Raw genomic sequence first — 27,431 nt, 5'->3', positions numbered from 1 at the left:
TAAGGCATGATTTTATTTATAAATTTGATTCTGAATGTTTATTTTGTGGTGGCTTTTATTTTTGCATTGTGGCCAAGGGGATGCTGTGATGGTCAGTAACAGAGGAAAGGTAAAGTGTGGCACTGTTGGTGAATGTGGAATTGGGATTACATTTATTGGTTTCTCAATTGGATGAGTCGGTCATGGACAGCACAGCCAGAAAAGGGCTGTCTAGGTTGCGTCCTCCCTTTTTCCTCCTCCTCCTCTTGCTACTGTTCCTCATCCTCCTGCTCCTCAGCTGGTAGCTGTATAGCTGGTGGCAATGGCTGTGCCTTCATGATGGCGAGGTTGTGCAGCATGCAGCAAACCACCACAAATCTTGACACCCATTTTGCAGAATAGTGCAGAGCTCCTCCAGTGTGGTCCAGGCAGCTGAAGTATTGCTTGAGCACGCCAATGGTCTGCTCGATGATATTTCATGTGGCAGCATGGCTTTTGTTATATCCATGCTGCCCACGTGTGCATGGGTTGTGTGCTGGAGTCATGAGCCATGTTGTTAACGGATAGCCCTTGTCGCCTGGTAGCCACTCTCTGATTTGTTGTGGTGGCTCAAATGCAGATGGCACAACGGACTGCCACAGAATGAAGGCATCACCACTACTGGCAGGATATCGGGCATTGACCTGCATGATCGCACACTGACTGGATGTTGAGAGAGTGTAATTCCTTTCGGTTGCAGTAGATCTCAGTGTTTATATGCAAAGCGATGTGCGTGCAGTCAATGGCACTCTGCACCATGAGGAAGCCTGAAAACCTCATGAAGCTGTGTGCTCACTTCACCTGCTTGCCTCTGGCCAGAGAGAATGAAATGTATTCAGCTCTTTTGGAATACAGAGCCTCAATTACCTTCTTTATGCAACAATGGACGGCAAACTGGGAGACGCTGCAAGTATCTCCTGCTCCAGCCTGGAAGGAGTCCGACATATAAAAGTTAATGGTCACCGTTCCCTTTACAGCCACTGCCAATGGTGTCCTCACCCTGCTTTGAGGTTGCAGTCATATCTGCAGCAGGTGGCAGATTTCAGTGGGGACGTTCTTAGTGAAGCACAGATGTCTGACACACTGTTCCTTGCTGAGGTTCAGGTGGGAGTATTGCTCCTTGAGCATTCTGGGCGAATATGACCTCCTGCTGAGAGCCCTTCTGTAATAACTCAAGAGTCTGGTTACTGTAAACTCACAGATGTGCAACCTGATCCATCTTTATTCCAGACCAAGAGTTTCAGCATGACAAAGACACACAGCTTATATACAGGTGATCAAGTACACAAGCCACATGCGTACAGCCCGATGACCTCTGACCGCAGCGCCCTCTGGTGCCTGGTGACCCCCAAGCATTAAATATAACAACATCCCCCTTTTAAAATCTTAACAACAGTCTTTTTACAAATTGAGACGATCTGGGGCTTTCCTCTCACGAGTTGATCGTCTCAGTTCAACTTTGGCTCTGGGCGAGCGTTCTGAGTCCGTTGAGACTGAGGGCTGAGTAGCCGAACTGGTGGGAGTGGTCATGACCACATCAGAGACTGAAGGTTCAGAGTCAGTAATGTCAGCAGAGTCCTCTGATGAGTGAACAATGGTTGGTTGGTCACTGACTGCATCTTCCTCACTCGGTTCCAGTTCATCCGTGTGCCGCAGTTTAACCTGGTCAAGGTGTTTCCTGCGTGTTTGCCCATTCTTGAGCACGACAATAAACACTCTGTTACCCTCCTTGGCTGTAACAGTGCCGGCGATCCACTTTGGACCTTGACCATAGTTCAGTACATTATCCGGATCATTGACCAAGATGTCACGTGACACGGCAACACGATCATGACACCATTGCTGATGTTGACGTCTGTTTTCAACACGATCATTCAAATCAGGATGAACAAGAGAAAGCCTGTTCTTGAGATTTCTCTTCATCAGTTGTTCAGCAGGAGGAACCCCAGTAAGCGTATGAGGTCTTGACCTGTAACTGAGCAATATACATGACAACCGTTTCTGCAGTGAACCCTGAGTTACACGTTTCATACTTTGCTTGATCGTTTGAACGGCACGCTCTGCTTGACCATTAGAAGCAGGTTGAATGGAGCTTGTTATATATGTAAACCTGTAAATACCTTGTGTAACCACCAGAGGGCTCATCCCCTGGAGTCCCAATGGATTCCACAATCTCTTGGGAGCACCTGTACTCCAGAGGCACTCTGGAGACCTGCAATAAAAGACTAAGATCACACTTTACTTTGAGCTCACAGTGTCTGGTCAGACTCTTTATTCATACATAGCAGAGCTGATCTCACATGTCTGATGCCATTGAGTTTCATGAACTCCTGGAACTCAAGACATGTGAAGCAAGATCCGTTGTCGCTCACAACAATGTCAGGCAAACTATGAGTAGCAAACATGATACGAAGGCTCTCAATGGTAGCTGTAGATGTGCTGGATGACATAATAACACACTCTAACCACTTAGAATCTGCATCTACTACGGCAAAAAACATCTTTCCTAGGAACGGGCCCGCAAAATCAACGTGGATCCTCGACCATGGTTTGGATGGCCAAAACCAAAGACTCAGCGGAGATTCCGGTGGTACTTTACTTAGCTGCATGCAACTATTGCACTGATGCACGCATGATTCCAAATCAGAGTCAATTAGAGGCCACCATACATGAGACCTAAATGGACTTCATCATGACAATACCAGGATGAGTGCTATGAAGTTCACGTACAAATTTTTCTGTACCTTTCTTAGGCATGATTACACGATTACCCCACAGTAAACAGTCTGACTGAATGGACAGCTCATTCTTGTGACAGTTGTAAGATTTAGTCTCCTCACGCATCTCCATAGGCATTGCAGATCAATCACCACTGAGTACACACCGTTTCACAACCAATAAAATAGGCTCATGGCTGGTCCAGATCCTAACTTGTTGGACAGTGACAGGGGTTCCTTCACTCGCAAAAGCATCCATTACTAGCAGTAGCTTTGCAGATTAAGGCGTCTCCATCTCAGTTGTGGGTAAGGGCAGATGACTCAGTGCATCGGCACAATTCTCAGTACCAGGTCTATGACAGATGATGTAATCATAGGCAGACAATATCAGCGTCCACCTTTGAATGCTGAATAATGCATTGGTATTAATACCTTTGTTTTCCGCAAACAATGAAATGAGTGGCTTGTATCCGGGCCATCACTGAACTGGTCATCAACCACATGGTGAGCCGCACCATGCTTGCTCCGTTGTGGACACATCCTGTGAAGATGCCCCACTTTCGAACATCCATTGCTTGAGTATTGTCTAAACCGATATTGATGAGGCCAATGATTGTCCCCACAACGCCAACAGGGTGAAATCTGGATCGAACCAGTTGGTGGACTCTGAGCAGCGGCAGGTTTCGTGTAAGCAGCTCTGCCCGAAGACGACGCCATCTTGTTTACAGTACTTGCTGTGGAACGCCAACTCGTCGATGGTATCTGCCTCAAATTATCATCCGTCGTCATGCATGCCTGGGCAGTCGCGATGGCCTTTTTCAAAACCAGCGTCTCTGCAGCCAACAGCTTCCTGAGGATCGCATCATGGCTGATGCCTATCACGAAGAAATCACACAGCACGTCTTCCAGCATATTCCCAAACTTACATGGCTTAGCAAGACGTCACAGGTCGGCGTCAAATCCTGACACGTCCTGGCCCTCAGTATGAACATGCGTGTAGAAACGGTAGTGTGATATGATGATCCACTCTTTTGGCTTCAGATGGTTACCCACCAACGTACACAATTCCTCGTACCCTTTTTCCGCCAGACGTACAGGCGAGAGAAGATTCTTCATGAGGCCGTACATTTTCGGACCACAAACGGTGAGGAGAACTGCCCTGCACTTAAACTGCGTAGGCCTCTGCCTCCATGCCATTGGCCACAAAATACTGATCCAGGCCCAATCCCCGCCCTCCATGAATCTCTCCAGGATTCCAACAGTGACCATTGTGCATGCGAAGGTTCTTAAATTACCTCATCGCCAATTGTAATGACTCAAGAGTCTGGTTACTGTAAACTCACTCAGGTGCAACCTGATCCATCTTTATTCCAGACCAAGAGTGCTAACGTGACAAAGACACCCAGCTTATATACAGGTGACCAAGCACACATGCCACATGCATACAGCCCGATGACCTCCGACCGCGGCGCCCTCTGGTGTCTGGTGACCCCCAAGCATTAATACATAACAACTTCTCCCCCTCCCTCTTCCAGCAGCTTGCCCTGCTCTGTGTCACCTCGGTTAATTCTCCCCGTCATGCTGTAGGCCAAGTGGAATGCCTACTACTACACCCATGTCTGGGAGAAAGTGGTCTGTGCAGACACCTTAAAATCAGGACAAATCCCTTCAGCATTGCCACATTACTCCCTGTAGACTCTAGCAGCATTAAAGAGTTCTAGAAACCACCAAACATGTTTACAAATGCAGCAACAGCCAGTAGAAATCAATCAGCAACTAACCTGTAAGTAGTTGATGACCCCTTTAAATAGAGCTGCTATGGGGTCCTTTCTGCTGATGAAACTGTGTTCAGCTGTGTGAGCTTAAGAGAGAGCATTAGCTGGAGCACTGAGCTCCAAAATAGCAACGTGGTATCAAATCAGCGTTGCAAGCTGATTTGACATCACACTTTGCCTACTCTGCATACTTTCTGCGCGCGTGCGTTATCGTCCTACCCAAGATGATGTATGCACGCGCTGCAGATGCCATTTTGGAACCTTAACTTTGGGTGCTACAGAACCAAATTTTGCAGCCAAGATCTTTACTAAATGAGATGCATCTTTAGAATTGAACATTGCTTGTAATGATATCTTAAGAACTTTTGTGACTACTCATCACCTTGCCTCCTGCCTCAATGCTTTCAAAAGCATAACTGCGATTTTTCTTTTCAACTGCCTTTTTAGATCTTCTCCTTATTCCATTCTACCTGATCTCCTTTCCGAGTATCCATTTCCATTCATGCAATTTAGACTATCTTTCCAAAGTGAAAAATGCAATATAATACAAGTTACAATCAGACATCAAAAATTGTTTATAAAACAATACTATTAAATAGTGACTGATTGGCACAGACATACAGGAAATATTACAACTTCTGTTCCTTGCTGACTTATGCAGATGTTCCAGCACAACAGCTTAGAATTGTAAACATGCAAGTCTTTTGCTAGTTCATATGGAGGTAAGTAGCTAATCTGAAAATATTGCAATAGGATTTTTTTAATGTAATGGTAAGTGCTGAGGTGAATAATTTGAACGTAACCTTATTAATGCCTTTATTACCTAAAGGAATGAATTTACAAATGCTCTCCTGGCAGGTCTTCCTGCTTCCATGGTACACAAGTTGCAACTCATCCAGAATGAGGCTATTCCAGCTATTACCTGCTTTCCCTGGTCCTCACCAGGCTCCATTGGCCCCTGGTGCTCCTATAAATCAATATCAAGAACCTTATTGTCATCGTTAAATGTTCCACAGTTTTACCCTACTAAGCTCAATCATCTCTTTCATCTTTATGACCCTGTTTGTATCCTTCACAAATCTAAGACTGATCCACCTGTCATTAGTCATCCCCCTCTGGAATATTCATCACCTTGTCTCCTCCCTCACTGCTTTCAAAAGCACAACTGAGATTTTTATTTTCAACTTCTTTTTTAGATCCTTTCCTTATTCCATTCTACCTAGCCTCCTTTCCACCGTGTCCATTTTCACTTAAGCAATTTTGACTATCTTTCCGAAGTGAAAAGTGCAATATAATCCAAGTTACAATCATTATTATATGGTTCTCCTTTCAGCAAGTTAAATCAATTGAATTCTTCCCACATAAAAAACAGATGTTTCACATTATTGTTGTATTCCTTCCGAGACCTGTCATTAAGACCCTCAAAGTTACCATAGAAGCACTTAGCTGATATGAATTATGAGCCAATCAGTAAGCAGCTTCTTATAGTTCTAACTGAGAGGTATCTGAGATTCAGAAATAGAGGATGGTTATCTGATACCTTGTGGGCAGTACTAAATTTCTATTCTGAATAATCAGCACCATACCACTGCCCGATCACCACCCATCCATACAGTACTACCTCCCAATTAGTACTGTAGATTGGATGAGTGGTGATTGGGCAGTGGTATGGTGCTGATTATTATTTGGGCATGCAACTGATCTTAGCTGAATGGCCTTGTTGCAAGTTTGAAGCCACAAATGGCTGGTTTCCATGGAATTCGGACAAGACCATGAACATCTGATTTCTCCAAGAAGAATTCTTTTTAAAGAATTTCCTTCAATAGGTAGTGATCACATCTGAGAACACATCTTTATTAAGCTGAGTGCTCAGTCAAACCTACCCTGTGGCTCAACCAAAGAATAATTAGTCATTGTTTGCATTTGCTGTGGCTGTTATTTTTCACAATGGTCAGGAATATAGTACAACACTAGACAGTTCAAAGTACTTTGAGATCTCAGTGTAATTGACAATATCATGGTAAATCTCAGAGCCTACATTGACAGACAGTCAAACAGGGCATTATAGCAGTGAACTTTTAAAGATTTAAGTAGAGAATAATTCACAAGGCATGTGAAGATCCAACAAGTCCATTCAAATACATAATTCATAATGTAAATTCAATAAATTGAATGCTAGTTTGCTTTACTGTGTCAATTGCATCCACACTTACTTGTATTAAGGAGTATTAAGGTTTTCATGCATAAAAATTCCTCTTGGGTCACTTGAAGATGAATGAACTCTTGTGAGATTTGCCGCATTGCTATACACAAATCATACATTGCAGACTTCTGCATTCGTTGCCTGAAAAAGATAATCATCTCAGTAATCTTCACATAAAATGTACACAGCGTTCCCAACTCCAGTCATTTCTAAGCATGTATCAAGTAATTATGCAATTTCCTTTAAGTAATTATACAATTTTCCTTTAAGTAATTATACAATTACTGAATTCCCATGAAATCCTGGGATTCATAGTTCTCCTGTTGCCATGGTAGAAGCAGCACCATGCTTCACCTATATGGATTGCAAGCAGTGTGTAAAGCCGCCCTCATGTTACTTTGTGAGATTAACTCAGTTTAATCATTTCCAGATTAGCCAGCGCGCAGGGAATATGCCAGAGTAGTTGAGTGGGATATCTGGAACGTCAATAGCGTTTTAACGGCTGTTGCCTACATGAAAGCTGAGCTGCACATTTTCAAATTTCAAGCTTTTCAGAGAGCAGTTCAACATGGCAGCAAGAGAGAGGAGGAGGAATATTCCTTTTGAGGAATTAACTATATAAGAGTAACTCCAGGAGATGCTGCAAAGCAGGATTACTTTTTTTTCAGCTGAGGAGCTAGTACCATTCTTTGCTTACTATTTGCCTTCCTCTACTTATTTATTCACATTCACTGTCACAGACATACTCTGCAGCTCAGCAGCATCATTCTCAGGCTTAGATTTTCCTCTTCAGTTACACCAGTGCAACCTGGACAGGTGAGAGGAGGAGAATTGGGTGCAGAGCTGTTCCACTGGCTCTGAAAAATGAGTAGTTGGCTGGAAGGCCAGTTCAAATCTTCATTTAGCTACTGAACTCAGTCATATGTACCTTATTGGGCCTGCCACAAAGTACTTCTCATATCTAATGCAAGTATCAGCTTTGGCTCTATGGTAGCACTCTTGCACTTGAGCTGGAAGAGAATGGGTTCAAGCCCAAGACTTGAGCACATAGTTTAGGCTGACAGTTCAGTGCGGTCCTGCGCAATACTGCACTATTGGAGGTAATGTTAATCTAAGGACCTGTCTGACTGCTCAGGGATGTAAAAGATCCCACGGCATCTTTTTGAAGGAGAGCAGCAAGTTCTCCCGGTTTCCTGACCAACATTCATTCAAAAGTAATTAATTGGCTGTGAAGAGCTTTGAGGCATCATGACGACATGAAAACTGCTTACAGATAATAGAATACATTCATAGAAACTTACAGCACATCCCACATCCACGCTTTTGGTACATAACCCTGTAAGTTGCTCATCCTCAAGTACCTATTCAATGCTGTTTTTAAATTATTTATGAAATCAGCTTCCACAATTTTTCAGGTACAGCATTCCAGATCCCGACAACTTTCTGAGTGAAAAAATGTCTCCTCATCTCCCTTTAGATCTTTTCTCAATGATTTCGAATCTATGACCTCTAGTTATTGATCCATTTACCAGAGGGAATATGTTTTCCCTATTTACTCCATCAAAACTTCTCACCACCTTGAAAATCTCGATTGGGTCACCACTTAACCATCTCTGTTCCAAGGAGAATAGTCCTAACTTTTCCAACCTCTCCTCATAACTGAATTTCCTCATCCCTGGTAACATCCTGATAAAACTCATCTGTACCCTTTCTGAGGCCTTTACATCTCTCCTACCGTGTGGTGTCCAGAATTGTCCACAATACTCCAGCTAAGCCTAAGCAGTGATTTTGTAAGGTTGTAGAATGATCTCTTTGTTATTATATTCGATTCCTCTATTTATAAAACCAAGTAATCCATATGCTTTTTTGACCACATTATCAATTTGCCCTGCCACCTTTACATATTTGTGTATATGGACACCAAGGTCTCCCTGCTCATCCACATTTACAGCAGCATACTGTCTTTCCATATTAGTCCTCCCAAAGTGCATCACTTCACACTTCTCCACACTGAACTGCATTTTCCGTGCTTCTGCCCAGTTCACCACCCTGCCTATGTCAGCCTGAAGCCTATAACTATCCTCATCATGATCTACTACTTTACCAAGTTTCGTATCATCTGCAAATTTTATAATGCTGCTCCCCACACCCGAGTCTAGATCAATTATAAAAATTGCAACGAGTAATGGACCTAAAACTGACCCTTGGGAAACACCATTGCAAACCACCTCCCAGTCTGAAAATCATCCATTCACCAATATTTCCTGCAACTGAGCCAATATTGTATCCATACCGTCATTTTCCCTTTAATTCCATGGGCTTCCATCTTCTTAATAAGTCTTCGGTGTGGAATGCCTTCCAAAAGTCCAGAGATTCAACATCTACTGCACTGCCTTGATCAACCTATGTTACCTCATCAAAGAATTCAATCAAGTTGGTCAGACATGATTTGCTCTAACAAATCCATGCTGGCTCTCCATGATTAACTCATGTCTTTCCAAGTGGAAGTTAATTTTATCCCTTATAATGGTTTTTAATAAATTCCCCATCACCGACGTTAGGCTGAGTGGCCTGTAGTTTGCTGGTTTATCTCTCTCCTCTATATAAATGCTATGTAAATGCAAATGCTTTCCTTCTATAACTATTTCATGCAGTCATTTGAATGTGTGCCTTGCACCTTGCAGGGACTGGAGTTAAATATGGAGGAGTCCACGAGCCATATCATAGAAACAAAGAAACATAGAAAATAGGTGCAGGAGTAGGCCATTCAGCCCTTCGAGCCTGCACCGCCATTCAATGAGTTCATGGCTGAACATGAAACTTCAGTACCCCATTCCTGCTTTCTCGCCATACCCCTTGATCCCCCTAGTAGTAAGGACTACATCTAACTCCTTTTTGAATATATTTAGTGAATTGGCCTCAACAACTTTCTGTGGTAGAGAATTCCACAGGTTCACCACTCTCTGGGTGAAGAAGTTTCTCCTCATCTCGGTCCTAAATGGCTTACCCCTTATCCTTAGACTGTGACCCCTGGTTCTGGACTTCCCCATCATTGGAAACATTCTTCCTGCATCTAACCTATCTAAACCCGTCAGAATTTTAAACGTTTCTATGAAATCCCCTCTCATTCTTCTGAACTCCAGTGAATACAAGCCCAGTTGATCCAGTCTTTCTTGATATGTCAGTCCTGCCATCCCGGGAATCAGTCTGGTGAACCTTCGCTACACTCCCTCAATAGCAAGAATGTCCTTCCTCAAGTTAGGAGACCAAAACTGTACACAATACTCCATGTGTGGCCTCACCAAGGCCCTGTACAACTGTAGTAACACCTCCCTGCCCTTGTACTCAAATCCCCTCGCTATGAAGGCCAACATGCCATTTGCTTTCTTAACCGCCTGCTGTACCTGCATGCCAACCTTCAATGACTGATGTACCATGACACCCAGGTCTCGTTGCACCTCCCCTTTTCCTAATCTGTCACCACTCAGATAATAGTCTGTCTCTCTGTTTTTACCACCAAAGTGGATAACCTCACATTTATCCACATTATACTTCATCTGCCATACATTTGCCCACTCACCTAACCTATCCAAGTCACTCTGCAGCCTTATAGCATCCCCCTCGCAGCTCACACTGCCACCCAACTTAGTGTCATCCGCAAATTTGGAGATACTACATTTAATCCCCTTGCCTAAATCATTAATGTACAATATAAACAGCTGGGGCCCCAGCACAGAACCTTGCAGTACCCCACTAGTCACTGCCTGCCATTCTGAAAAGTACCCATTTACTCCTACTCTTTGCTTCCTGTCTGCCAACCAGTTCTCAATCCATGTCAGCACACGACCCCCAATCCCATGTGCTTTAACTTTGCACATTAATCTCATGTGTGGGACCTTGTCGAAAGCCTTCTGAAAGTCCAAATACACATCAACTGGTTCTCCCTTGTCCACTCTACTGGAAACATCGTCAAAAAATTCTAGAAGATTTGTCAAGCAAGATTTCCCTTTCACAAATGCATGCTGACTTGGACCTGTCATGTCACCTCTTTCCAAATGCGCTGCTATGACATCCTTAATAATTGATTCCATCATTTTACCCACTACCAATGTCAGGCTGACCGGTCTATAATTCAGTTTTCTCTCTCCCTCCTTTTTTAAAAAGTGGGGTTACATTGGCTACCCTCCACTCGATAGGAACTGATCCAGAGTCAATGGAATGTTGGAAAATATCTGTGATGCTTGACTGCCAAATCAATCTGCAGAGCATTATTGAGAGAATGGACACTCAGGGGCTGTCTGCAGCAGAGACCCCAGTAGGAGAATTCTGAATCCCAGGTTACAGATTCTCTCATGAATGTTTTGACTGGGGTTCCAGACTATAATGATCTTTAAGACCTTTGTAAGGTTATACTGTACGCACCAACCCCTGATGTCAAATTATTCAAACCTTTGTTTGAACACTTCAATCGTCTGTGCAAGCAGAATCTTAGTGGCTGCATGTGCTTCATCTGGTGCTCTTAAGCTCTTGTCCATGCTTGTCTCTAGTGCATCATGAGTCAGGGTTGTAGAGGATAATATCCTTGCTCCCTAGGAGCCAGTTGTCCAATAAGATGAAAGAATGATAACTGCACCTTGGTAGCAGGCATTCCCATGCATAAATGTTTGCCTGTGGAGACTAGCTGCACGTTGGTGGAATGGAACCCCTTTCCGTTCATGAAGACTTTGGAATTCAGGTCGAGACATTTAGCTGTGGGAGTATAATCAATAACTTTGGGGAAATGTGCCGCACAGAAAACCTGCAGTTCTCTTTCAAATTTCTGGCTACTTTCTGTGGCAAAATAGATGAAAGAGTTATCTCTAGTAAAGTGAGGCATATACTCACTGCTCTCAGAGTGGCATGTTGCCACATTGGTTTTCTTAGCTGTTGTCAGGGCAGATGACTGATATGCCTTTACAGGGGTGGGCTGTTCTCCCCAAGTATTGAAATGATTCAATCGTCATGATTTGGGATGGAATCTGCATCATGATTCAAGGGCAGATGGGAGTTTAGTTCTGTCACACTTCTGCTGGCAGAGTAGGTCTTCCAGCTCCCTCAGATTGGAGGCAGGCAGCAAGGCCATAAAGGACCCAACATGTTAACTGCCTGTTTTTTTCAGACCTCTTAGGCCCGCAGCAGTGATTGGATTTCCACCCACAGGTGCAAGGCATTGTCGTGTGACGGGTCTCCACCGGGGTACATCAGGCCTCAGATAATAGAAACATATGGGCTAGACTTTCCACTATGATCGCTATCGCTCATTTCCGGCCTTAGATCTATTTTATTTTTCAAGATCACTGGAATATCGGCCATTTTAAAAAACGCTAGTTTTGCCTTTTTAATTTGGGTGATAGCCATAGCGATATAAAATGGGCGATAGTGATGTATTCAGTCGTGCAAGGCTGGTGTCCATAGCAACGGTCATTCTGTGCATGTGTGTTTTTTTTCAGGCAAATAACTTTTCCCGCGATTTGGGAGATTAGGAGTCATTTGCGCTTGCTCAGAAGGCAAAGGGAGGGAGAGAGAGAAGGAAGGTTTGTGTGGAGTCATTTTTTTGAAGGAATTAATAAGCAGATAAGATGGAGATGGAGCACGAGGAGTCAGAGAGAGTGTTGGAGGGTGCAGGGAGAAGGAGGGCGAAAGCCTTCTCCGAAGAGGCGAACGAGGCCTTAGTCCATGAGGTGGAGACTCGTGGGGCCAATTAACCCGAGGTGGGTGTGGGAAACCTCCGCTCCCCCCCCCCCCAGATATATCAGGGAATATAGATATAGGTGGATATCGCCGCTATTGTGTCATCTGTGGCCCACGATAGATGAGAGGCAGACCAGTGCCGCAAGCGCTGGAACAGTCTTGTTTCATCCACTAGAGTAAGTACTAAATTATTAAATTTATAATTGTAATGATGCACTGACTCATTAATTAGAATGTAAATCTGCTGGATTGTAATTAAGCTGGGTAATCTTGGGTAGCTTCCCTGATAAGATTTGGATTGGAGTTGGAACCTGCACCCTTTCTAATGCTGCTGAGATACCTTAAACTTAATCAACAGTATTAATTATTATTTAAACGCTTTGATCGAAAATTGGGGCCAAAGGAATGACTGGGAACAGACAGACTGCAAACACTCGGCATTTTTACCACTTTAGTTTAGAAGGAGAATTATTAAATGATATCGCTGCTTGTGTGCTGTGAGTAACTTTTTAACTTGGGCACCATCTCCTTTTTGTTTAGGTTGGTGGATGGGGGCATGACTGAGCACTGAGGGGTCCAGTCAGCTTTGCCCAGACTGTGTGAGTCTCTCCGGCTGCTGCCAATCACACAGTGACCTAGCCTGGACAATGGGAGAACTGCCCTGCTCACTGTATGCCCAGGGACATGGTGCCCCCTCCCATTACGGTTTTGTCATTGCCAAGCTCACCAGCTCAACAGCGGTCCCAAGTCCGGCCCCTCGGGGACCTCCATCGATTCCAATAAACCTCATTCCCCCCCCTCAGCCGTCGAATGGCATGGCCCTTGAATGGCGTCTTTGCTGGAGATTGTATGCGAGAGGGTTGGTGTCAAGCATGAGTTTGAAACATGATATTAAATATTTTTTCTGAACGTAGATGTTATAACCATGCATCCATTGGATACAAACTGTATTAGCATATAACGTTAACGTTAACGATGAATAGCATGTGGGGTGACTAATTGTGGATTACAATATATGTTGTGTTTCTGTAATAGTACCTAGGCAATTAGCTTATGCCATGCTCGTGTCATGTTTGCAGAGGAAGATATCTAAGAATCAGGCGGAGCGGAGGCAACCTGGAAGAAGGCCTGCTGACCTTCACCCTATGACCAATCTGGAGGGGCGTGCCGCAGCCTTAGTGGGCACGCATAATTGTTCTGCCACCTGTGGTGGTGCAGATCCCGTTGTTACGCCATGTGAGTAATGTGTAAACCAATGGTAAACCAGTGGTAATTTAAAGTAATTTAATGCCAATTAATTATAATATATGAATGATGTAATGTTATGCATGCAGCTTTGTACTCTTCCATACTCTCATGTTAATCATATGTAATGTCTCTCATTCACACTTATTGCAGTAGTGTTGCTCCTCGTACATATGCCTGTGCAATGCAAGCATTCTCATGTCTCGCCTTCTCTTCTACTAATCTCAATTATGTTTTCCAGCTCTCCAGGCTCCCCAGATGCAACGTGAGGCCCCTGGAGCATGACCCCAATCGCTGCAGGTTATGTTGACCATGGGGGACGAACAAGAACAGATACGATCGAGGAGGAGGATAATGACCTTGGAGGGTCATCTGTGGTACCTGCGGCCACGTCATCCTCAGCGGAAGAAGTAGCGGGGCCAAGTGGCTTGCAGTAGGTCACTCCGAGTCATCCAGTGCCCACGCTGACCCCACGGAGGTTGGGTTGGCGAGGTAGGCACACGCTGCGACAGGTAGATGTCAACGAGGACATGGTGTCACTGTCGAGGGCGAGTGTCAACATAGGTCGAGAGCTCCTCTAGGTGATTGGTGGGTTGACCGGCAACATTGCCACACATTCTACCAGAATAACGGAGGGCATGGATCAGATGGTTGCGGCAATGGGGCGAACGACCGACTCTGTTGATGCCTTGCGGCACGCAATAGTTTCGGGATATGGCACTGCAACCCAAGGTGCTGTACCACCATCCAGCACGACAAATGCGAGACAGGAGGAAGAACTTCCTTCTGACTCGGAAGACGTTTCTTCGCAAACATCTTCTTCCCGATTCACTGAGGTAACGTCAACCCCAATCGCCCCCGTCCCCACAGCAGCAACCCTTTGCCATGCAGCTCTTTGTCGGCTGGTATGGACATGATGGGCCGAAATGGCCTCCTTCTGCGCTGTAAATTTCTATGTTTCTATGTTTCTAAGATGTCTTGGTCCCGTTACTAGGGGATTAAATGGGAAAGTGGGGGTTACAATGAGGGGAGTCAAGTTAGAGGAAGGAAGCGTGGCCGCAGGTAGGGAGGGGGTCGTATATTATTGTTTTATTATTATTTTTTTAAATTTGTTGATTGCTGACTGTTGGGGATGGTGGAAGGGTGTTCTCGTTATATTGCTGTTGAAGAAATTGTGTTCTCTGTTGGGGATTGGGTTGGGGGGAGTGTTATATATAGTTTGATATAAAAAATGTAAATCAGTTGTTAAATTATTAACATTTTTTATTTAACTTTATAATTGTTGAGAAGTGTCGTCTAATAACGTAAGGTAAAACATCAATACAAGGGTTACAAATAATGGCCAGGCCAGGCAAGGATGAAATGTAACGCAACTATAACTGTCACCAATGTAACTTCACGCAAAGCGTTCATTTATGAGCTGCTGATGCAACAGTTTTGCAGCTGTGTAACTACAACAGGCCTTTTCCAGTGGTGTGGGGGTGCATGGGGGCATTGGTTCATCACCAGGCTGATTGTCTTCCCCGATGTGCCCGCCCTCATCCTCCTCTTCCGTCTCCCCTCTCTCCTGAGGTGGACCGGTGGTCCCATCTGGCAACTATTATCTTCTCCTGATAACTAGGTTATGCAACATGCAGCACACCACAATAAACTCAGCGACCTGCTCAGGTATTGTGGTTGTATCCTGAGTGGTCCAGGCATCTGAAGTGCTGCTTCAGAATTCCAATTGCCTTTTCGACGATATTGTGTGTTGCTATATGGCTTTCATTGTAGCGCTTCTCGGTTTCTGTTTGGGACTTATGCAGGGGGGTCAAGAGCCAAGCTGGCAAGGCCATATCCTTTATTCCCTCAGCATCCAACTGTGACCTTGTGGCTGACTCTTAAACAGGTCAGAGACAGTGCTCTCACACGCAAGATGTGCGCATCATGGATGCTCCCTGGAAAATTTGCATTTACTACCATGATTATTTGCTTGTGGTTGACAACGAGCTGCAATTTCAGGGAGTGGAATCCCTTTCGGTTCCGTAACACTTCTGCATCCTGTAAAGGCGCTCGCAGGATGATGTACATACAGTCTATTGCTCACTCTACCTTGGGGAAGTTTGCTATTCTCAAGAACTCCAAAGCCCTCTCAGTCTGTGCCTCCCTGGTCATAGGGATGTTTATAAAGTCCATCCTGTGTACGCAAAGGGCTTCAGACACTTGTCGAATGCAGTAATGTGTGGCGTGCTGAGAGATACCGCAAATGTCACCAGCTGAAGCCTGAAAGGAGCCCGATGCATAGAAGGAAAGTGACGCAGTAACCTTAACCTCAACGGGCAGTGCGGTCCTGATGGTGCTGGTAGGCTGCAGATCTCTCTTAATTAGCTGGCATATGTCACTGATGATCTCCTTTTGAAATCATAGCCTTCTAACGCACGTGTTATCGGACAAGTCCAGGTATGATTGCTTATCCCTGTAAATGCGTTGGGTGTAACATCTCCTCCTCCTCAGCAGTCTGCCAACTCTTTGATTGGGTACATAATGCTCTTCAATATACCTTCTCCCATCTCTATTCTGCAGCATGTGAGTAGTCATCAATACTGGTTGAGAAATTATAGGCTCCATCACTATAAATCACCATAATTGCCCTAATCTGTCTTCATAAATTGTCCTCAACAAATACAATGTGATTAAATGATTGGCAAGATTCAAAAACGCTCTTGAAATCACTCACGAATTACTTCTCCTCACAATCACTTGCAGCAGCCTTTTATTAATCCTCCGAGTTACAAATTGGCGTCCATAGTGCCGAGTTAAAGTCAGATGATTGCAGCTTTTCTTCAACGTCTTTTTGGGCCAGCGATCATTTGGGCGAATTATGGGCAAAATGCGCAAAGTAGCACTCGACGATAATCTGGGCGATAATCGGGCGCTTGTTTCCAGTATAAACAGTATTCTGAGCCTTGCACGAGGATGACATCATCTTTATTTTTTTTAAACAGGCCGGGTGATGCAGCTCATTCCTGTACACCGAAAGTTGCGCCAGCGATAAGTGGGCAATAATCGGGCGCTAGTTTCCATTTTTCATCAAATATGGGCGATAGCCTGAACCTCAGTGCTTATATGGGTGCTAAATGGGCGATGATGTGCCGAAAGTCTAGTCCATAGAAACATAGAAATCTACAGCGCAGAAGGAGATCATTTCGGCCCATCATCTCCGCGCCGGCCACATGGCCCTCGGTCAGCAGCCCTCAAGGTTACATATAAATCTATGAACAATGGCAGAAAGATAAAGAGCATCTGGCCCAACCACACAACTGCGACACCCCTTGCACCGAAACATTCTACACTCCACCCCAACCGGAGCCATGTGATCTCCTGGGAGAGGCAAACAAATAAATAAAAACCCAGGCCAATTAGTGAAAAAAAATCTAGGAAAATTCCTCTCCGACGCATCCAGCCGATCAAAACTAGTCCAGGAGATCACTCTGGCCGTATTCGATTCCTTGAAGTACTTACCATCGTATCTGTGCCAGCCAACAAGAGGTTATCCAGTCTAATCCCACTTACCAGCTCTAGGCCCATAACCCTGCAGGTTACGGCACTTCAAGTGCACATCCAAGCACCTTTTAAATGTGGTGAGGGTTTCTGCCTCTACCACCCTTCCAGGCAGTGAGTTCCAGACCCTCATAACCCTCTGTGTGAAGAAGCTTCCCCTCAAATCACCTCTAAACCGTCCACCAACCTCTTTAAAACTATGCTCCCTCATAATTGACCCCTCCACCAAGGGAACTAGGCCCTTGCTATCCACTATATCTTGGCTCCTCAAAATTTTATACACCTCAATGAGGTCTCCTCTCAGCCTCCTCTGTTCCAAGGAGAACAAACCCAGCCTATCCAATCTCATAGTTAAGATTCTCCCTTCCAGGCAGCAACCTCGGAAATCTCCTCTGTATCCTCTCCAGTGCAATCACGTCCTTCCTATAATACGGCGACCAGAACTGCACGCAGTATTCCAGCTGTGGCCTAACCAGAGTATTATACAATTTAAGCATAACCTCCCTGCTCTTGTATTCTATGCCATGACCAATAAAGGCAAGCATTCCGTATGCCTTCTTAACCACCTTATCCACCTGGCCTGCTACTTTCAGGGATCTGTGGACAAGCACTTGATTTACATTTTAGACTTTTTTTTAATCAACTTATAACCAACTCTTAATCTATTTATTAAACCTTCAATCAACCTGTGTAACTTTAAAAAAAAATTTGGAAATACCTTTAAACTCTTAAACTTTTAAAACAACTTGGAAACCTTTGGGGAAGTTTTTAACCTTGAAAGAAACTTTCCAAAACATCCCTCAGAACCCGAGCGGACAGCTGACCTTCCAAATGCCTGCCCCCCAACCAAGCCTCGGGCCATCTACCATCAATGGCGCTACTCGGCATCGAGCTTGCAGCCAACATCATTCCGTAGGCAATTAGGCTCATACAGCAGTGCCTGGTCTGCAGTTGTCTTGGACCCCCTTGCCACTGGACCAAGACCTTGATCAGCTAAGCCCGTGTGGTTGCCGGTGTGCAGCGGCCACCCCACGTTAAAAAAACTCACGCACAGGCATCTTCCACTTCGCTAATATGAAGTTTGGGACCTGGAACGTCAGGACCCTCATGGATCATTCCAACAGCAACAGGCCGGAACGCCGCACCGCCATAGTTGCCCGGGAACTTAGACGTTTTGACATTGACATCGCTGCCCTAAGCGAAACCCGGCGGGCAGAGAAATGCGAGCTAAGGAACATGGTGGAAGTTACACCTCTTTCTGGAAAGGAAAACCAGAGGACGAACGCCACCTTCATGGAGTCGGCTTCGCCGTCAAAAATTAGCTGGTCGACCACCTCAAAGACGCCCCCTGCGGTGTTAACAACTGCCTCATGACCCTTCGCCTTACTCTATCCCAGAACCAATGCGCCACTTTCATCAATGTGTACACCCCAACACTCGATGCAACGTATGAGGCTAAAGAGGGTTTTTATTCCAACCATGAGACATCCATGTCCCGCATCCCCACGGGCGACAAATTGATCCTCCTAGGTGACTTTAATGCCAGGGTTGGCAAAGGCACAGCCCTCTGGGGAGGTGTGATTGCCAGAGAGGGGGTAGGGAAAGCCAACTCCAGTGGTACCCTACTCCTGATAAAATGTCTAGAACACAAATTCCTCATCACCAACACCCTGTTCCGCCAGAGGGACAAATACAAGGCATCGTGGCAACAATCGCGCTCTAAACACTGGCACCTGCTCGACTATGTCATCGTCCGAGCCAGGGATCGCAAGGGGAGGTACAGCGAGACCTGGGTGTCATGATTCATCAGTCATTGAAGGTTGGCATGCAGGTACAGCAGGTGGTGAAGAAGGCAAATGGTATGTTGGCCTTCATAGCAAGGGGATTTGAGTATAGGAGCAGGGAAGTCTTACTGCAGTTGTACAGGGCCTTGGTGAGGCTCCACCTGGGATATTGTGTTCAGTTTCAGTCTCCTAATCTGAGGAAGGATGTTCTTGCTATTGAGGGAGTGCAGCGAAGGTTCACCAGACTGATTCCGGGGATGGCAGGACTGACATATGAGGAGAGACTGGATCGACTGGGCCTGTATTCACTGGAGTTTAGAAGGATGAGAGGGGATCTCATAGAAACATATAAAATTCTGACGGGACTGGACAGGTTAGATGCAGGAAGAATGTTCCCAATGTTGGGGAAGTCCAGAACCAGGGACATAGTCTTAGGATAAGACCTCCAGGCCTCCATAACCAGTGCCTGTGAAGAGACACTTGGTTACTCAACCAGAAAACACCAGGATTGGTTTGATGAAAATGATCAGGAGATCCAAGAACTAATAGATCGTAAGCGCAGAGCATTTCTAAGCCTCAAGCAACAACCCAAATCAGGAGCTGCAAAGCAACGTTACAGATGGCTCAAGGTTGAGGTCCAACAAAACAAACGGGGACCTAAAGAACAGGTGGTGGATGGAGAAAGCACAAGAGATACAACAACTGGCCGACAGCCACGATATGCGAGGATTCTTCATTGCAGTCAAGGCCACCTACGGCCCAAACTCCCAAGGCCCCACCCCACTCCTGGCCGAGAACAGGGAAACACTCATCAAGGACATCGAGACTGTCCGGGCCCGCTGGAAGGCACTTTGGGGATCTCCTCAATCGAGACTCTGCCTTTGACTCGAGTGTTCTCAACTCCATCCTGCAGCATGCGACCCGCCACCACCTCAGTGAAACCCCAACGTTGCACGAAGTAGGCAAAGCCATAAAATAGCTCAAGAATAACAAGGCTACGGGTGCGGATGGAATCCCTGCTGAGACACTAAAGTATGACGGAGAGGGGCTGTTGGCGCAGATACATGACCTCATCTCTCTCATTTTGAGGGGGGAGAGCATGCCGGGAGATCTCAGACAGACAGTGATCGTGACCATCTTTAAAAGTCCAACTGCGGCAACTACAGGGGAATCTCCCTGCTATCAGCCACTGGGAAAGTTGTCGCTAGAGTTCTCCTCAACCGTCTTCTCCCTGCGGTGGAGGAGCTCCTCCCGGAATCACAATGCGGATTTCGTTCCCTACGGGGCACAACAGACATGATCTTTGCAGCGCGACAGCTGCAGGAAAAATGCAGGGAGCAGCGCCAGCCCTTATACATGGCCTTTTTCGATCTGACAAAGGCCTTTGATACTGTCAACTGTGATGGTCTATGGAGCGTCCTCCTCCATTTCGGATGCCCCCAAAAGTTTGTCAACATTCTTCGCCTGCTTCACGATGACATGCAGGCTGTGATCCTTACCAACAGATCCATTACAGACCCAATCCACATCCAGACCGGGGTCAAACAGGGCTGCGTCATCGCTCCAACTCTCTTCTTAATCTTCCTCGCCGCCATACTCCACCTCACAGTCAACAAGCTCCCCGCTGGAGTGGAACTAAACTACAGAATCAGTGGGAAGCTGTTTAACCTTCGTCATCTCCAGGCCAGGTCCAACCTCTGTCATTGAGCTGCAGTATGCGGACGACACTTGCGTCTGTGCACATTCTGAGGCTGAACTCCAGGATACAGTCAATGTATTCACCGAGGCATATGAAAGCATGGGTCTTACGCTTAACATCCGCAAGACAAAGGTCCTCCACCAGTCTGTCATTGCCGCACAGCACTGCATCCCATTCATCAAGATTCACGACGCGGCCTTCGACAACGTGGACCATTTCCCATATCTCAGGAGCCTTTTATCAACAAAGGCAGACATTGATGCGGAGGTTCAACATCGCCTCCAGTGCACCAGTGCAGCCTTTGGCCGCCGGAGGAAAAGAGTGTTCGGAGACCAGGCCCTCAAATCTACCACCAAGGTCAAGGTCTACAGGGCTGTAGTAATACCCGCCCTCCTGTATGGATCTGAGGCATGGACGATGTACAGAAGACACCTCAAGTCGCTGGAGATATATCACCAATGATATCGCCACAAGATCCTGCAAATCCCCTGGGAGGACAGGACATCAGTGTCCTCGCCCAGGTTAACATCCCCAGCATTGAAGCACTGACCACACTCGATCAGCTTCGCTGGGCAGGCCACATAGTTCGTATGCCAGACCGTTACAAGGACACCTTCAAAGCCTCCCTGGTAAAGTGTGACATCACCACTGATACCTGGGAGTCCCTGGCCGAAGACCGCCCTAGGTGGAGAAAGTGCATCCGGGAGGACATTAAGCTCTTCGAATCTCAACGCCGCGAGCAGGCAGAGGAAGGAGCGTGCGGCAAATCAGTCCCACCCCCACCTTCCCCAGACGAATGTCTATCCCACCTGTGACAGGGTCTGTGGCTCTTATATGGACTGTTCAGCCACCAATGGACTCACTTTAGGAGTGGAAGCAAGACTTCCTCGATTCTGAGGGACTGCCAATGATGATGGACAAGCCCTCCAAGGTCTCTTTATTCATCTACATTTCTAAGCGGCCTACCGTTTAATGTGTATACCCTTTCCTTACTAGCCCTCCCAAGTGCATTACCTCATACTTCTCCGAATTAAATTCCCTTTGCCACTATTTTGCCCACCTGACCAGTAGATTGATATCCTCCTGCAGTCCATAACTTTCCTCTTCATTATCAACCACACAGCCAATTTTAATGTAATCTGCAAACTTCTTAATCATACTCCGTATATTCAAATCTAAATCATTGATGTATACCACAAAAAGCAAGGGACCAAGTACTGAGCCCTGCGAACCCCACTGGAAACATCCTTCCAGTCACAAAAACATCTATCAACCATTAACCTTTGCTTCCTACCTCTAAGCCAATTTTGGAGCTAAAGGGACAAATACAGATGTGTTCAGGTCAGATCAGGTAGGACTTGGGTGTAGCCAGGTGAGGGGGAGAGGAAAATTGCCCCGAAGGAGTCTGCAGAAGATTTTCTGAAGATTAATCCCCGATGCTAGAACCCTGTGGAGAAAGACTGAACTGGTCTACTACAGCAGTCAGAGTCCGACCTGATTGAAGGGATGGTAGCCCAGATTTTCCGATCTCGCAGGAATCCCAGTACTTCTGGTACCACTGGTTGGGGTTGGTGGGGGGAAAGGGAAAATAGGAAAATAACTGCCTCCTGCTAAAGAATAGCAGAGCTGGTGATGCCAATGAAAGACATTTAAAAAATATATTTTAAGTCGCAAGATAATTGGTTTATATAGACAAGACGGTCCTTTCATTTCTGAATTCCCTTACCATTGCCGAAGCAACGCAATGCCATTCCTTACTGACAGAAAATATGTTGGCTGAATGTCAGCTTAGCTCAGTAGTAGCACTCTCTGTGTCAGTAGTTCATTGGTTTAAGGCCGACTGCAGGACTTCAGCACATGATCTCGATAGATAATTTAGTGCAGTAGTGATGGAGTGTTGCAATTGTCAGATGTGCAGCCTTTTGGATGAAACTGAGGTCCCGTCTGCCTGTTCAGGTGGGTGTAAAAATGCCATGGTGTTGTTTGAAGTAGAGGAGGGGCATTCTTCCAGCCATTATTTATCTCTCTCAACCAACTCCACCAAAAAACAGATTACCAAGCCTTTTATCCCATTTCTGTTTGTGCTGACAAAAAAATCAGAGTGACTGCACTTCAAAAGTAAATCATTGTGTTGTGATGTGCTTTGGGAAATGCTGAGGATGTGATAAGCACTATGGCCCCAAATTTCCCCAACCGCTTAGAGCGGCGTATCTCGATGCGGTGCGCTGACTTCCTGGAGGAGAAAAAGCAGCAAAAATCTACCTGTGAATTTGGCCGCTCCCTCGTCGTCAACATCCATTGGCATCGCGCAGCAGAGTGTGGGGGGGGGGGGGCGCAGAGCTTTGGCCATGCTTGCTCAGCGCGGCCGGAAGGGGGGCAGGGCTTGGGCCCAGCGCATTGTTCAGTGCCGGCAGGGGCACGCATGACTGTTTCAGTGTGCGCGCATGCGCAATGGGCGCTCCAGTCTGCGCGCATGCGCACTGTAATATGAAGCTTGGCAATCGGCTAATTAAAGGGAGAGCATCCTCAGAGTAAGTGGCTATGGAGCATATATAAAGGTGAGGTCTGAATATTAACTTTTGTGTGGCTGAGGGAGCGGAAAGGAGTGCTGGAGAGGTGTAAGAGAGGTGTAAGTGTGATCTTTGAACATTACCTGCATTTGAGTCCAATAGACAAATGGCGCAAGAGCGTGCAAAAAAATCCAAGAATTTCCTCCATGAGGAAGTGGAGAAATTAGTAATGGTTATTCAGGAGAAATGGCTGGAGCTGGATATAAGCAAGAGTGGGCCGTCAAACGACTTCCCCAAGGAAATGAGGAAAAGGTGGAACCTCGTTGCCGAAGAATACTCCGCTGGGGCCAACACCACAAGATCTGGAAGGCAGTGGAAGAAGAAATTGCAGGACATTGGTCAAGTAGTGAGTGTAAGTAATATCTTCATCTTTAAATTGAATTGCAGTGGAAAATGTGAGCATCTGTATGTGTCCCACCCATCAGAAGCACACCATGTCTGACAATTTATATTTTCATCTTTGCAGAAAAAATTGGCCCACAACAAGAGGGAGAGAACTAGAACAGGAGGAGGTCCGCCAAATCTGCACCAACTGATACCTCTGGAACAGAGGGTTGCTGCCTTGCTAACTTGCACTGGCAGAAAAAGAATAAGCTCTGCACAAGCTGGACCCACACGCGAGGATGAAGGTGAGTCATTAAAATGCATAGTGGCCTTTCAAACCAACCTGCTGACTGGCTTGCTACACATGAGACTACTCATGCCACCAATCTTGCCCCCTCCTGTGCTGCTAACCATTTGACTGTTGTGTTGTCTTTTGCAGAAGAAGACAACATTCCTCAAGATCCTGAGGATCCAGATGGTGCGCTCCAGACCAAGGTGGATGGGGGGAGGAGGGGTCCATGGAAATGTGTGCTCAGGAGAATGCTGACAGCGATATCGATCAGAACATATCGCAGGGCATCACACAGCCAGAACCCTCCATTAGCTCCTTGGCACCTTCCATAGGTTCACACCTTCCGAGGTCACGGGTCCGAGTGGTGGTCAGGAAATTCATCTTGGGACACCCAGTGCCCCACCGTCCCAGCCTGCGCCTCGCACTGGAGGGGTGCCACTAGGTAGACCCACAGTGAAGGGATGGAGAAGATGACCAGTCTCTCCTGAGAGGCAGCCCACAGCAGAAGTAAATCAGGTTTTTTCATTGGGTGAGGAGACTAATGCCCTCAAGATAACTCGTGGCGGCCATCACTGGGGTGCGTGATGAGGTCGCCACACTATCGGCTGAAATCTCTGCACTAAGATGGGAACTGAGGGTAGGCATTTCAGAGGGTGTGCAGACGATGGGAAATGCCATGAGGGAGCTGGCTTCTGCAATAAGGGCACAAAGGCCGGAGACTCAAATTTCACTCCCACGTCACTCCACGCACCAACCACCGGTCAGACCCAAGCCGGGCCCCCAACCCACCCCCCTATAAGGAAGTGCACTTTCCCTGAGATGTGGGTGAGGGATGGGTGCAGACTTTCTTTCCTGCTGTGGATGTTGTTGCTATTGTTGTTTGTATTGTTGAAGTGAACTCTAAAAATTCACAATAAAAGATATTTTGCATCCAAACTGAATCATCCTCCATTAGGACCATGCAACGTTTAGGGTTAACTGTAAAAAGTTAAAATCCCTCACCCCTACAGTCATTCGTGCCTGCTGCCCCTAGCCCTGGTGGGAAGGCTAGCCGGTGTGTTTGGCAGTCGGTAAGGTAGGACTGCTCTATTTTCTGTAGCTGATTTATCTTTCATTTATTTGTGGTGATGTTGTGCAGCTATTGTGCTGAAGATGTTGTAATGTTGTGCTGATGTGAAGGTCTTTAGAGCTTTCGAATCCTCTAACTCACCTTCCCACCCCACTATCTTTGGCTACCTGCGCTGATTTCTTGAATGTAGGTAAGGTTTTTCTGTGCCTACAAAAGTGGCCACATACACTGACCTAAGTTAGTTTGGAGTAACTTTCAGCTGGCCAAATTTGCTTCTATGGCCAGAAGAGGTGTAAGTGGCTGCTCACGCCCCCTTTTGGAGAGAACAAACTAAACTAAAAAAAAACCTAACTAACTGACTTACACTGGAGCAAGTTAAACGGGGAAATTTGCGATTTTTAAGTTACTCCAAAAAAAGCTACTTGCTCCAAAAAATGCAGGACAACTCTTGGGGAAATTTGAGCCCTATATACATGCAACTTCTTTCTCCTTTCAATTAGCCTTCAATTTACATTTAGGCTAGCTTATTCAATGTCTCCAGTTAATTCATAGAATCATACAGCATGGAAGGAGGCCATTCTACTCATCATGCCTGTACTGACTCTTCAAGAGCTATTCAATTAGACCCATTTCCCTGCTCAATACCCATAGGACTGCAAATATTTGCTTTTCAGGTATGTATCCACTTCCTTTTTGTAAGTTACTACTCGATTTCCACCACCCTTCCAGGTAGTGCTTTCCAGATCAAAGCAACTTGCAGCGTCAACAAAATTTTCCTTATTGCCCCTTCGGGTCTTCTGGCAGAAAATCTTGGCAGTGGCAGCGGAGATCGGGGAGCCAGCAGAATGATTCCCAGACATATTTTTCACTCCCTTCCACCCAGATAGTCTCCCAAACAAGAAATGTGGAAAGTACACTAAATTTTCTTTTATATTAATTTCTAGGATGTTTCCTTGCCCATGTTTGATCTGATGCCATGAGACTTCATGGGGTCCGGAGTCAATGTGGAGGACACCAGGGCCACTCTCTCTTGACTGTATTTCACTGTGCCACCACCTCTGGTGAGTTGTTCCTGCCGGTGAAACAGGACATATCCAGGAATGGTGATGAATGAGTCTGGGATATTGGCAGACAGATATGATTCTGTGAGTATGACTATGCCACTGTTGCTCTACCAATTTTGGCACAATTCTAGATGTTAATGAGAAGGACTCTGCAGGGTCAACTGGGCTGGGTGTGCCGTTGTCGTGCCGTGTCCGAAGCCGGTGCTAAGGTCGATGCCGGATGATCCGTCTCGTTTTATTCTTATTATTGTTTCTTGTAGCGGTTTGTTACAATTGAGTGGCTTTCTAGGCCATTTCAGAGGGCAGTTAAGAATGAACTGCATTGCTGTGGGTCTGGAGTCACATATAGGCCAGACCAGGTAAGGACAGCAGATTTCCTTCCCTAAAGGACATTAGCAAAGTAGATGGGTTTTTACAACAATACGGTAGTTTCATGGTCACCATTACTGATACTAGCTTTTTATTGTAGATTTATTTAATTAACTGAATTTAAATTCCCCAGCTGCTGTGGTGGGATTATGAACTTGCTTCCCAGATTATTAGTCCAGGCCTCTGGATTACTAGTCCAATAACATAACCACTATGCTACTGCTGATCCAAGCTGTAGACTTAAACAGAAAACATGTAATTGCTACCTGATATTAAATTACATTTTTTAAATATTAATTCTCATGATGTGGGCACTTCTGGCGAGACCTGCATTTAATCCCCACCTCTAGTTGCCCTGAGAAGGTGGTGGTGGGCATTCTTCTTTAACTCTCTTCGTTTGTTAGACTGCCCTTATAAACTACAAAAGGCTAACATTGCCATGCACGTACTGTGATTCTTGAAAATGAATATTGGCCCAGAAATCCTGGTCGGCTGCTTCCCACGGGCGATTGGGTAAAAAACTTAAAAAAAATGCGCACTTACCTGAAGCTGCTGCGCCCATGCGAGTTCCCGGTCCTGAGACCTCCCCTGACTGCGCTTCGCAGCGCGTGCACGTCAGGACGTGTGCAGATTTGGAGCTGCAGTCACATGGCTCTGGGCAGCCAATCAGGTAAAGTATGTTCTCATTCAAAATAATGGGAACTCCGCAAGTTGGAGTTCCCATTATTATGAATGAGAAACCCCCCCAAACACGCAAAACATTCAATAAAAAATAGAAAAAATACACTACATATTTAACAATAACTTAAGTTAAAGTTACTTATGTATTATTAAACAAATATATTTTCCCGATTTAAAAAAAAAGTTTTTTAAATTATGTTTTAAAATAAATTTAATGTAGTGGGCAGGGTTTTTAAAAAGTGTTTTTTTAATTTTATTTTTTATGTTTTGTGTATTTTAAAACCCTTACGCCTGTAAAAGCACGCTATGCGCCTGCTTTTATCAGGCACAAGAGCTTTGAGGACATTTGCT

At 45.6% G+C, this 27,431-nt stretch overlaps 1 protein-coding gene across 2 annotated transcripts in view; it reads right to left on the bottom strand.

Moving 5' to 3' along the window:
* LOC139275036 (progesterone receptor-like) overlaps positions 1–27,431 on the bottom strand; it is a 456,927-nt gene that overhangs the window by 86,060 nt on the left and 343,436 nt on the right. For both annotated transcript variants that reach the window (XM_070891938.1, XM_070891939.1), the window contains one exon: positions 6,724–6,854. In XM_070891938.1, the coding sequence (XP_070748039.1) occupies positions 6,724–6,854 (131 nt within the window). The remainder of the gene's footprint in view (positions 1–6,723; positions 6,855–27,431) is intronic.

Source organism: Pristiophorus japonicus, chromosome 10 (genome assembly GCF_044704955.1).
Source record: "Pristiophorus japonicus isolate sPriJap1 chromosome 10, sPriJap1.hap1, whole genome shotgun sequence".
In the NCBI taxonomy this organism is placed as follows: domain Eukaryota; kingdom Metazoa; phylum Chordata; class Chondrichthyes; family Pristiophoridae; genus Pristiophorus; species Pristiophorus japonicus.
This window is presented reverse-complemented; position numbering and strand designations above follow the sequence as displayed.